General features: G+C 37.6%; 1 protein-coding gene across 1 annotated transcript; it reads left to right on the forward strand.

The window, feature by feature from the left end:
- Positions 1–662: 662 nt before the first annotated feature.
- On the forward strand, positions 663–12,309 carry LOC110454561 (helicase with zinc finger domain 2-like; the record flags this gene model as incomplete). The annotated part of the gene is made up of 6 exons (XM_021504133.1): positions 663–1,048; positions 5,227–5,284; positions 6,911–10,409; positions 11,040–11,125; positions 11,791–11,928; positions 12,172–12,309. Coding segments are annotated over exons 1-6 (4,015 nt in total), but the record flags the coding sequence as incomplete, so codon positions are not given.
- Between the last annotated feature and the right edge of the window lie 224 nt (positions 12,310–12,533).

Genomic DNA, 12,533 nt, shown 5'->3' on the forward strand with positions numbered 1-12,533 from the left:
CAATGTTGCTGGTCAATGTGACTCACAATAAACAATGTTCCTGGTCAATGTGACTCACAATATACAATGTTCCTGGTCAATGTGACTCACTCTAAACAATGTTGCTGGTCAATGTGACTGACGCTAAACAATGTTCCTGGTCATTGTGACTTACAATAAACAATGTTCCTGGTCATTGTGACTTACAATAAACAATGTCGCTGGTCATTGTGACTCACAATAAACAATGTTCCTGGCCAATGTGACTAACGATGTTGTGTACGATATTTTCATTTTCATAGAAACTGAAAGTTAAAGTGAAACTATGAGTTTGAGTACATTGTACGAGGTCGAATGTTATCTAAATATAGCTGAAAATTCTCAAACCTTGGGTTCTGGTAGAGTGTATGTATTAAGGTTTGACGAAATACCAGTGCATAACAGTTAGAGACTCAAATAGTTGAGGCCCTCTTGAAGATTAGGCACATATATTCTTATACACAAAATATTCTTTATTAGCTATGAATGATGAATAATTCGTTTGTGTTAAGTAGACCTTCCTAAGTACTCATTTGTCAAACGTGTATTGTTGTGTATTTCTATTTGGAATGCTATCTCTTTTATAATTGAAAGTGAAAGTGAAACTGCGCATATCACATGCGTAGTCTTTCAGGAAACGAATGCACCATACCATACGTACGGGTTCGAAGGTTATTCTAATAATATCTGAAACTTTTCAATGACTGGGATTCCGTAGTGTGTCAATATAAGGGCCTGACGCAATACCAATGATTCATAATGGTTAGAGACTTGAATAATCTAGGCGTTCTGGACGATTGTGCACATATACTTGTACACACACCAAGTGATGTAACATTATACTCGTAAACAACAGAAAATGGCTGCGTGCATGTGTACCTGCACGCAGACACGTTGAATCTTTCGTGATAGCTGTAGCTCATCTAAGAACAGCATGGGCACAGCATGGGGAAAGCCCGAGGGGGACAGTGAAAGTTCAGGCGTAGACGAGTCCTGGCTGGAGGGCACGAATGTCCGAGAACCACAGCGGGTGAGTTGCATGTATACATCATAGCACAGGGGCACGCAAACTACTAATAACATTGATTTTGTTAGGCTTTCAGTCACAGCGTGCGATACGTAGTGAATATCATACTATATAATATAGTATTGAATGTATTTTGATTTTGCTAGACTTTCAGTCGATGGATACGATAAGTTTAAAGCGATTGAAAGTCTAACAAAATCAATACTAATAGGAGTTGCGTGCCCCTGTGATAATAGCATTACTATATATTGTCCGACCACATTGACCTTTCGTGTTGACCTTCGATTTCCATAATAGGGAGAAACTGTAGATATGCATGTTTACTGCATATTTCCCACCTCTCACAATGGCAAACTGTGGGCAATAAATCACTTGCTACCACAGTCCACTGCACACATAACCCCCTTTCATGGCCAATCATGATTACATGACCATGAAAGGGGGGATGAAAGTGGACTGTGGTCACAAATGATGTAAGAAAGGGGAGATAATTAATAAGTAAGTAACGATGAAGTCAATAATTAATACAGTGAAAAGGATAAACTTAGTTGACACATTTAAAATAAGAAAAACAAAAAAGTTAAAAATGGTAATTTCATGATTGAAAAACAAACAATAAAAAATACTGAGTTGGCAGCGTTATTGATTTCCTTATCATGCGAGAGGATAAGCATTTCCTGAAAAAGTTTATAATCTTTAGGAGCTGTTTCGTTATACAAAATTGCACATTCAAATATACCATTCATTGAAAGAACTGGAATTTCTTAGGGATTGATAAACCCTTACATTGTATGTATGAAAATGGTTACAAAAATTAAACTGAAAATGTTGTCAGAAATTCAACATTGTTTCTCGTATTTTGTTCTAATTGTTGAACAGACACTCCTTACTGCATACTTCCCACCTCTCACAATGGAAAAGTGTGGGCAATAAATCACTTGCTACCACAGTCCACTGCACACATAATCCCCTTTCAAGGCCAATCATGATTACATGACCATGAAAGGGGGTGTGCCCAGTGGACTGTGGCCACAAATGCTGTAAGAACGGGGAGATAATCAATCAGTGAGTAACGATGAAGTCAATACAGTAGAGGATAAACTTAGTTGACACATTTCAAATAAGGGGAAAAAATGAAAGTTAAAAATGGTAATTTCATGATTGAAAAACACAAACAGATTTCCTTATCACGTGAGAGGATAAGCATTTCCCGGAAAAGTTTATAATCTTAAGGAGCTGTTCCTTTATACAAAATTGCACATTCAAATATACCATTCATTGAAAGAACTGGAATTCCTTAGGGATTGATAAACCCTTACATTGTATATATGAAAATGGTTTCAATATCCTGTACCTTTGCCACATCTTGAAAATTAAACTGAAAATGTAGTCAGAAATTCAACATTGTTTCCCGTATTTTGAACAGACACTCCTTACCTTCCCTGACACTGGACCTGGATAGTAATCCAAAAACACTTGTATCCATTATGAAGGATACACTCAGACTGGGCTATTGAGAATCTTACCTGGTTATGATTAGTACTCACTCACATAGGTACATGTAAATTATCTGCAGTGTAGGGTAGGTAAAAAGATTGTCCAGGTGAACATTTTTTACTCAACTTTTCTGTTTTGTTCGAGTTGGGAAGCATGCAGTAAGCCAGTTATTGCATGATTTCTCGTCACTCGGGTGTAATAAATCCCTTGTTACTCGAAAACCATGCAATAACCTTTACTTACCTTCCCTGACACTGACAAAATTACCTGGTTCTGATTAGTACTCACTCAGACAGGTACATGTAAATTATCTGCAGTGTAGGGTAGGTAAAAAGATTGTCCAGGTGAACATTTTTTACTCAATGTTTCTGTTTTGTTCGAGTTGGGAAGCATGCAGTAAGCCAGTTATTGCATGATTTCTCGTCACTCGGGACTTCGCTCGGGTGTAATAAATCCCTTCTTACTCGAAAACCATGCAATAACCTTTACATGTTACAGGTATGCAAGAATAAATATGATTTTGATTTCATTTGTCGGTATTGCAACAACTACTTATATTTATATTATATGTATCAATACCTGTCATCTGTACAAGTATGTGTTACATATAGCACATACAAAATGTGTAACCCGGGGGTCGATCTCTGTAAGCTGAATTATAATAACATATCATAAATACACAATATTTTCCAAAATTTTACATTACATGGGTTTTTAAAAAGTCACTTTTGTTTTAAAAATCACTTACATATTTGATAAACCGTGAAACTATCCCTGATATAATATCTCATTTATTTCAATGTGAAGCTGATAGTAATACTGACAGGTGGTCTCGGTATACGTAGTCTGTACTCGATACACCTGAACATATATCAACGACAGGTGGGTGGGCATAAATATATACAAGGAACGTAACCGACCATTATAAATATTCAAACATGTGACAGGTAAATTGTGTCTGACTATAGTCGGGATAATCAAAACACTGTACAATACAAACGTGTACTGATCAAGGCTTGTGACCCTTCAACGATGGTGTGATCTGTTATATATTTTAATGGATAATTACGGAAACATTTAAAATTTTGATCTAAAATTATTAAAGTTACATATGATGACTTAGTTTATTAAAGTATATACCCATATTCTAAATAATATTCTTAATTCACCATACATGTAAAACTGCTCAACCCGACAGCAACTGCTGTTTCGTTTGAGCGTTTACCTGGATGTGATGTAAAAACCCGGACCCGGAATAAAACGTATTCATTGACATCATGCTGATCATTATAACAGGCTTTTGACAAGGCAATCAGCTCTAAAGAGAAAAGTGTTATTCATGTTTAATAAATATGGCAGGCATCTATATTCTATTTTTATCGATAATTGATATACAAAAACAACTTTTTTACGATTTTTTTTTTTTGTGTGCATTCGACAAAAGATACCAATGCGCGCGACTTCAATGATGTCACTTCGGTAGATTGCTCATTTTATTTCTGAAGTATGGACCTTGCATATTAATATTAAGATAAACTAAATAAATAAATAAGATAAAAACAAATCCTTTCGTTAAAAATTAATACATTTTAATTACGAAGAAGAAAATAGAAGCAATCTTTACATAACTGTAAGTGGAGTTAAGATGTCAGCCTGTTATACTTGAAATGGTGTTATAAAAGCACCACCGGTAGATTCTAGCAGACGAACTGTACTGATAAATACTTCCAATAGGAAAAGTCATATAAAATTCACAGAAATTAATTAATTAATTCATAATGATAATTGAATAATCATGTATATCACTCAATACCTCCAGGACCGTAGCCCAATCGCCGTGAAAACATGACGTTCGATTTTGCTATAACATATGTTAGGGGTGCAGAGAGCGAAAATGAGGGTAACTCCTGGAGTATCGAAGATGATTCCAGGGGTGCAGAGAGCGAAAGTGAGGGTAACTCCTGGAGTATCGAGGATGATTCCAGGGGTGCAGAGAGCTAAAGCGAGGGTAAACCCTGGAGTATCGAGGATGCAAAACATGGTGCTAAATGTCATACTATGTTTATGAGTTTTACCTTTTCATACTGAATCCAAGACGGCCGAATAATGATGGCTGTCTTAAGCCTTTGATTGGATCCAACATGTTGAACTTCAAATACAGGCATGTCAATTCTAATAAAACGATATACAAATGTTTCGGTCATAGCATTGACCAAGTATTCATATATTTCGGATCATTTCGCAATCAAAGATGGCCGTCTGTCCTCTGGTTGATTCAAGTTATCTTCAACTATATAAGATAAATTGTTATCAAATGTATATTCTTCATCTGATATTTTTTTCATGATTGTTTGAAATATAATATGTAACTTGTTGGATACACCTAGATTTTTTAAATTAAAAGTAATTAATAGTCTTCTGTATCTTTATCTGTTTTCTGTAGTATGTAATATACATGTACAGTAGAGAACTATATTAAATTTCCTTGTGGTGTCTACTCAACCAAAACATCAAGTCCCCCCACCTTGCTCCCTCGGCGTAAGCACAACGCAACGACTAAGAGAGAACACAATAGCGGGAGTACGAGACCACGATGTCTAATGACAGCCCTCTATCCATAAAGGCTTCAGTTTATAAATAAGCCTCATTGATTAAAGCGGGTTTTTTTCTTTTTAATATTTCAGAATAGTCGCCATGTTGAGACACTGAAGAAAACACACATTAAGAAAGTCAGACGGAGGCGTGAGTATTGAATATATGAAGAATATATAAGAAGTTGTAATACAACAGCAAATTGAATGAGTGTCAGGAATAATATGTCAGCCCAAGTTTGATCATATACTTGCCACAGTCTGGCAATATACCTGCCTCAGTCTGACAATATACCTACCTCGTTCTGACAGTATACCTACCTCGTTCTGACAATATACCTACCTCGTTCTGATCAGTTACCTGTCTCATTCTGACTAAGTATCAACTTTAGTCTTATCATATACCTGCTTCAGTCTGATCATATACCTGCCTCAGTCTGATCATATACCTGCTTCAGTCTGATCATATACCTGCCTCAGTCTGATTAATTACCAGTATCAGTCTGATCATATATCTATCGAAGTCTAATAAGATATCTGCCTCAATCCGATCATATATAAATCAAATCTGCTAATTTTTCAGCCTCAGACTGATCATATATCCGTCTCATTCTGGTCAAATATCAACCTGAGTCTGACCATATCTGCCTCATTCTTATCAATTACGAATCTCGATCTGAATATTTATCGGTCTTAGTTTGATCAGATATCTGCCTCAATCGGATCAGATATCTACCTCAATCTGATCAGATGTCTCCCTCAGTCTGATCATATATCTGCCTCGGTCTGTTCATATATCCGGGCATTTGCAACAAGCCAATATATTTCTCAACTCCCTGGGGAGCATACAGCCGGTGCTGCCATTTCGGTGCTCACAGCTAGCATTCTACAATTCTAGCACTACCCAACCACGTACTCATTTACAGCTGAGTAGACTGGAACAAGCGGAGTAAAGTATCTTTCTCAAAGATACAACACAGTGCCGTGGCGAGAGTCGAACTCGCAACTCTTCGGTCACGAGCCCGGAATCCTACTACTAAACTACCGTGCCTCCTCAATCGAATCAGATATCTACCGCAGTTTGATCAGATATCTGCCTCAGTCCAATCATATATCCGGCTCAGTCTGTTTATATATCCGCCTCAGTCTGATCAGATATCAGCCTCAGTCTGATCATATTTATCCGCCTCAGTCTGATCAGATATCAGCATCAGTCTGATCATATATCCGCCTCAGTCTGATCAGATATCAGCAACAGTCTGATGATATGTCCGCCTCAGTCTGATTATATATCTACCTCAGTCTGATCATACATCTACCTCAGTCTAATCAGATATCTGTCTCAGTTTGATCAAACATCTGCCTCAGTCTCATAATATAACTACTTCGTTTTGATCAGTTACCTGTCTCATTCTGATTAAGTGTCAACTTCAGTCTGATCATGTATTTGCTTCAGTCTGGTCAGATATCTGCCTCAGTCTATCACATGTATCTGCTACAGTCTGATCAGATACCGGTCTTAGATTGATCTTATACCTGCCTCAATTTGATCAGATACGTCTCAATCTGATCAGATACCAACCTTACTCTGTTAAAAAACCCAGCTCAGTCTAATCTTGAAAGTCATTGTGACACTATTTGTGATAGTGATTAATGTTACATAAAATACTGGAATTATTCTATGTTATATGCACCTTATTTTATGAACAGCTAATTTGCGTATGTATGTTAGTATGAGCATTCTAAGTGTGTTTATAATTCGATAACTTCATTTTAGCCAAATCGAGAGCTTGTTCCCTAGATGACTCCAATCGAGATGAGCACGATAACGTACGTGCACGTCCACGGCGTCAAGCTCCGGATCGTGTGGCGGCAGCCAGTATATCGACTGCGTCCCAAAACCGTTTTGATGTGGAGGAAGATACAAGTGAACAGTCAGATGACGATTTCTTGACTATTGCTCAGGTTGAAAACTTGTTCGATTACGGACTACATGAAACTACTGCAGAGGAAGTAGAAGACGGAATCAAGGAACTTGAACAAAAGATGATGATACAAGGAGTGACTTTATCTGATAAGTTCATTGATAGGTGTGCTTTTTGGGATAAGAAGAACTATTATACCAGCGGTCGTTCCATAGACGAATTACGTGCTTTATTACATAATAATCCGAAACGATTTAAAGCTTGTTCTCTTCAGATCGAATCAGCTCACAAGGCAGTCTGTGTATTGTTACGACCGGAAGAAAAGTTAACATCCATTGAAATCAGTGGTCGTTCTAAATGTGGAAAATACTTTTCAGAAGATGAAGTAGTCGTTGAAATCTTGAACAATGACCACAGCACGTATGAAATACCGCGCTTCCATAAAAAACTCAAACAAAATCAAGATTTCAAAGCATATGGAAAAATCGTCGGAAGACTGTCGTCAAAGCGCTTTCGAAATATAGAACACCCAGTTCTCCTTTGTGAATTAGATGATATCGACTACCATCTTATGAGACCATTGGATAAAACAGTGCCAAAGATGCATGTTTTCAACAAAAATGTAAAAGGCAAATTCCAAGTTGAGACATACCATTACAACTCAAAGACTAAAGAGTTAAACTTCAGCGAGGTAGTCGACATCAATCCTGCCAAAAAACAATGCTACGTATTCCTGGTTGTGTACATACGGTGGGATGCAGTATATCCTCTAGGAGCTGTGATGAAAATCATGAGGACTGACGGAGATACAAACAATGGTTTAAAAATTCTTGAAATTCAGTATCAAGTACCGACAACACACAACAAGGACACGGTACAAGCTGTTGACGAAATCATGAGAAGAACAACAGAAGAACCTTCTCGTACCATGCTAGAAGGTCGGGAAAATTTAACAGACTCGCTTCCTGTCTTTACAATCGATCCTCCCGACTCCAAAGATCTCGACGATGCACTTAGTCTAAGACGACTACATAACGGGGTTATTGAGGTCGGGGTACATATAGCAGACGTGGCCAATTTCGTGCAAAAAGATGACAGAATTGACGTGGAAGCAAGACAGAGAGCGACTACGTTTTACCCAGGAAATGGGAAACATCCACATCACATGTTGCCGAAACCCCTGAGTGAGAACCTTTGCAGCTTGATTCCACATCGATCGCGACTTGCTTTGTCTTTGTTTTTCCAATTCTCGATCAACGGTAAATCGAATACAGAAAGTCCTTGCATTAAGAAAACGGTTGTTAAATCAAGACGCCAATTCACATATGCTGAAGTACAAGACATAATACTTGATCGCACAAAAGACGAAACGTTTTCAGAAGATATCAAAACGCTGTTTTCCATAGCAAGGAGTATTCGCAGCAGTAGACTTGGTGAAGCGATGCACGCACTTCCAATAGATGTTGACCTCTCTGGGAAAGTAGACTGCGATTCTCTGTTTGAATCACCAGAAGCGCACTATCTGGTAGAAGAATTTATGATATTGTCAAATAAAACGGCCGCAGAGTTAGTTTGTAAATCATACAAAGACTGTGCATTGTTAAGATGTCAGGATGCACCACCACCTGAAAAGGTAAATAAATGGCTGACAGACTTTCCACGGATCGCTGACATTGTGCTCAAACTTCAGAACATTAAACCCAACCCACAAAGACAATTGAAAATCGATAACGCTCCAAAAGCAAGATACAGAGTTGTCATTGGCCTACAGGCTTGGCTTTGGACTTTTCTAGAGGAGAAAATTCGCGAAGGCAATTTTCGGGATGCATGGAAACTCATTGGTAGCGACGAACTTCATCCAGAACAGGCGCTGGCTTGGTCTGAATGGATACAATTTCAAGAGCATGCAGAATATAGATGCCTTGGAGAAATAAAAAATCGACAAAAGGGATTTCACTTTTCTCTTGGCATATCACCGTACACACATTTCACTTCCCCTATCCGGAGATATGCAGACCTGGTAACTCATCGTCTGATACATGCAGCACTTGACAAGCAATCGACGCCGCCATATACCAGATCCGACATTGTTGAAATATGCAGTCAGATTAACGACGTTTCAAGGCGAGCAAAGATGTACGGAAAACAATGCAAAATACTACAACACAGTACCCTTCTCAAACGTAGTCCTGTGGTGTTTAACTGTTTCATTGATGACGTGTCAGATCAAAGTATTGTATTCCATGTCCCAGAGATGCGTCTGTTACCTCAAAGGTGTAGAGAAGTGACACTTAACTTGTTGAATGTGTCAAGTCAGCCAACGATTATCAAAGACAAAGACGATGATAGACCGTTTGACATACTTACACTTGCCTGGCAGAAACGCTTATACTCTCATAGAGGCTATGCTCCCTCAGTCAGAGGTTATTCAGATATTCGTATTGATCCGCATCAAAAAGCGACGTTTCAGCAGTATTCACGCTGGACTGATATTCTGAAAGCTTTGGTAATTGGAAACACTGAATCGCTTAAGGAAACTGTCTCTGTGTACTCTGACTTCCAGGAAGGGGACCAACTGAGATCATACGTTCCAGCGTGTACATCGACGGTGAAAGACGTCAGTTCAGAAGTCAGAGATGGTGTCATCACAAAGCATTTCTGTGAGTTCAGTATGTCCTTCAACCATGCACAAATCATGTCATTACAAATTGGCGCAGAGCCTCAGAAAGGCGTTCTTGCGCCGTACCCGGAGTTACTAGAGTTAACAGACAACGTTAAATTTTGTTTGCAGCACCCACAGGACCCGGTAAAATACTTGGCCGGGTACGCAACGAAAGCAGTACAATCTACCAATTACAAATCAATAGACGAATACCTGAAGACGTGGTTGCCATTATTACGCATGGAAAACACGACACTAGCTGCAAGAGATGATTCAGTTACACTGAATGACCTTCCGGTGAAGTTCAATGATAACAAAGGATCGTTTGTACTGAAAAAGAACTTCTGTGAAGAAAGAAACATTGTATACCGTGTGCAATCTCTAGATTTTCTTTTGAACGAAGCTGAAGCTGATGAAACAATAGATGAACTAAAATACGTCGCATGCTTGGATTACTTATGTGTTAAACATTCGTATGTATGTGACAGCAAAGACTGCAAAGGTATTCCAGGAGCGAAAAGAATATGGCTTACTCATGGTCAAGTGGAAGAGATAAAAAGTACAAAAGGGGAAATCGAGGTACATTTTACGCTTCATGCTTCAAGCCCGCGACTACCGCAACAGTTACTGACTGGTTCAAGTACCCTTGCTTGCAGTGTGGAGATCCTCTCCAAACCCGAATCGGACAGGTACGCATGATTCCAAACTGAATAACATGTAGAGTTAATTATATTTTTTTTCTTTTGCTTTAATCGTCGGCTCCTGTTTCAATTATACTATGGGGTTTTCCGATTTGTATTTGACAACATTCTTTCCTTTATTACCCAAAAATAAAATAGTATGTATCTGAAAGAATTCGTGGAAACATCATCCAATTCGAATTTTATATATTTTGAGAGCTTGATAAAAACATTACATTTTAATAGTTAAACCCATAGACGATCTTTCCACATCTTGGTAAGTAAATTATATTTGTTCATACTGTGACAGATTTGTGCTCTTTCGTTGTTTTGTCTTTTCGAGGCAAAAGGAGATTGAATAAAAACAATAAATTATAAAGCGAGAAGACGAAACAAGATACTTAAGGTTTGTTAAGTCACCTCTTTCGGGGCGAAAAAGCGAAACAACGAAAATTAAGGGTTGGTCAATGTCGTATTGTCGAGGCGAAAAGACAGAGATTTCTTGCCCGAAAAGGCGTGAAAATATGTCACTTTGAACCTATTTTTAATCTTTCTTCTCCCTCTCGGGGGTTGGAAGTAAGGGATTAAACAGCGAAATGGCACAAATAAACCACCCATATTCATTACTGTTACTGACAGAAGGACAGAAGCTGCTCTGTTGTGTCTTCCCAAAGCGAACGTTGTCGTGCGAGCAGCAGCCATTGGACACCAGATTACACCATTGGGTTTGTAAAGTCTAAACATATTTTATTACGTTTTTTCGAAAATTAAAATTCGGATTTCACTAACAAAAAATGTTATGTTTCACATAATGACAGATGTTAAAAGTGATATTTTCACAATTCTAAAATATCACCTTTGGTATTGACCAATCAGAAAAGTACTTTCTATTTATTTCGTTCAAAGCCGCAGAATTTCTGTATAGATACAGATGAAGCGAATGTAGAAAAAGTGGGTTTTTAACATCTTTGTGACAATTACTAAGGTATTAATTTACCTACAAAAGTGATACCACTTTTGAAAGCAAATATCAAAGAAATGTCAGAATTGTGTCAAGTAGTATATTCAAAATGGTGCACAGCTTTGTTGTCAAGAGTGACGTCATTAGAATATGACATCAATTATTACGGTATTATGTTTCCAACTGTTCAACGTTCAATACCATAAATATTTAACCATTGGCAGAATAAACCGATATTTTCACTCGTGCGAAAATATCATTTTTTGCAATGTTCGAGAAACGTGTGGGGTATTCAGCATTCAAAAAATGACTTTCCTCCTTTTGATGTATGCTACGATTAAGCCGGGATATTGAAAAGAGACATATGAGTAAGGATGGTTTCATTACAATTTCTGAATTTTGAGTACAACTCTGTTGTTAATTTTGCAGATAAAAGCTACTTTAAACTAGCAAGGCAAATGGAAACAGAGGTCAATGTGATCGGTCTAGCACCCAACAATCCCAAGCAGCATGAAGCGATACACACGGCGCTTTGTAACAGATTAACCTTCATTCAAGGACCACCAGGTATTTAAAATATATTCATTTTATGCTTTCGACATGAACTAAATTAATGTTTTCCGTTTTTTAATATAAAATTATTAAATCCGTTGTTATATAAACAAGTAACATTATCATAACTATATATTTTGTATACACAAACAAATATCGACGTGTAAGGTTTACTCTCATGTGTTAATTAAGATACATCAGGTAGTTATGTAAGAACTTTTTAAACTTGCATGCTTCTAATCAAATGTCTTTGAATAGGTACAGGAAAGACCTACACTGGCATCAAACTGCTGTACCTGTTCACCAAGCTGAACAGAGTATGGTACCAAGAAGGAAATCCTTTCAGACAAGTTGTATTCTGTGGACCATCAAACAAATCTATTGATCTTGTCGCAAGTAAGTTTACACCCGCTGCCTTTGCATTTTTCTTGGTGTTTTTCTATCTTTCTTTTCTTTCTTTTTCACATTATGTCATATTATTGTTCCTAATATATTTCCCGGCGAGATCGAATTATATCAACTTGATAAAACTGAGTTATTTCACAATGTGACAAATATCAATAGTCATACTTTTTACACAATAAAAATATTGGTATTGGCCAATCAGAACGGCACTTTCA

The sequence above is a fragment of the Mizuhopecten yessoensis genome, unplaced genomic scaffold (genome assembly GCF_002113885.1).
Source record: "Mizuhopecten yessoensis strain PY_sf001 unplaced genomic scaffold, ASM211388v2 scaffold7907, whole genome shotgun sequence".
Classification (NCBI taxonomy): Eukaryota; Metazoa; Mollusca; class Bivalvia; order Pectinida; family Pectinidae; genus Mizuhopecten; species Mizuhopecten yessoensis.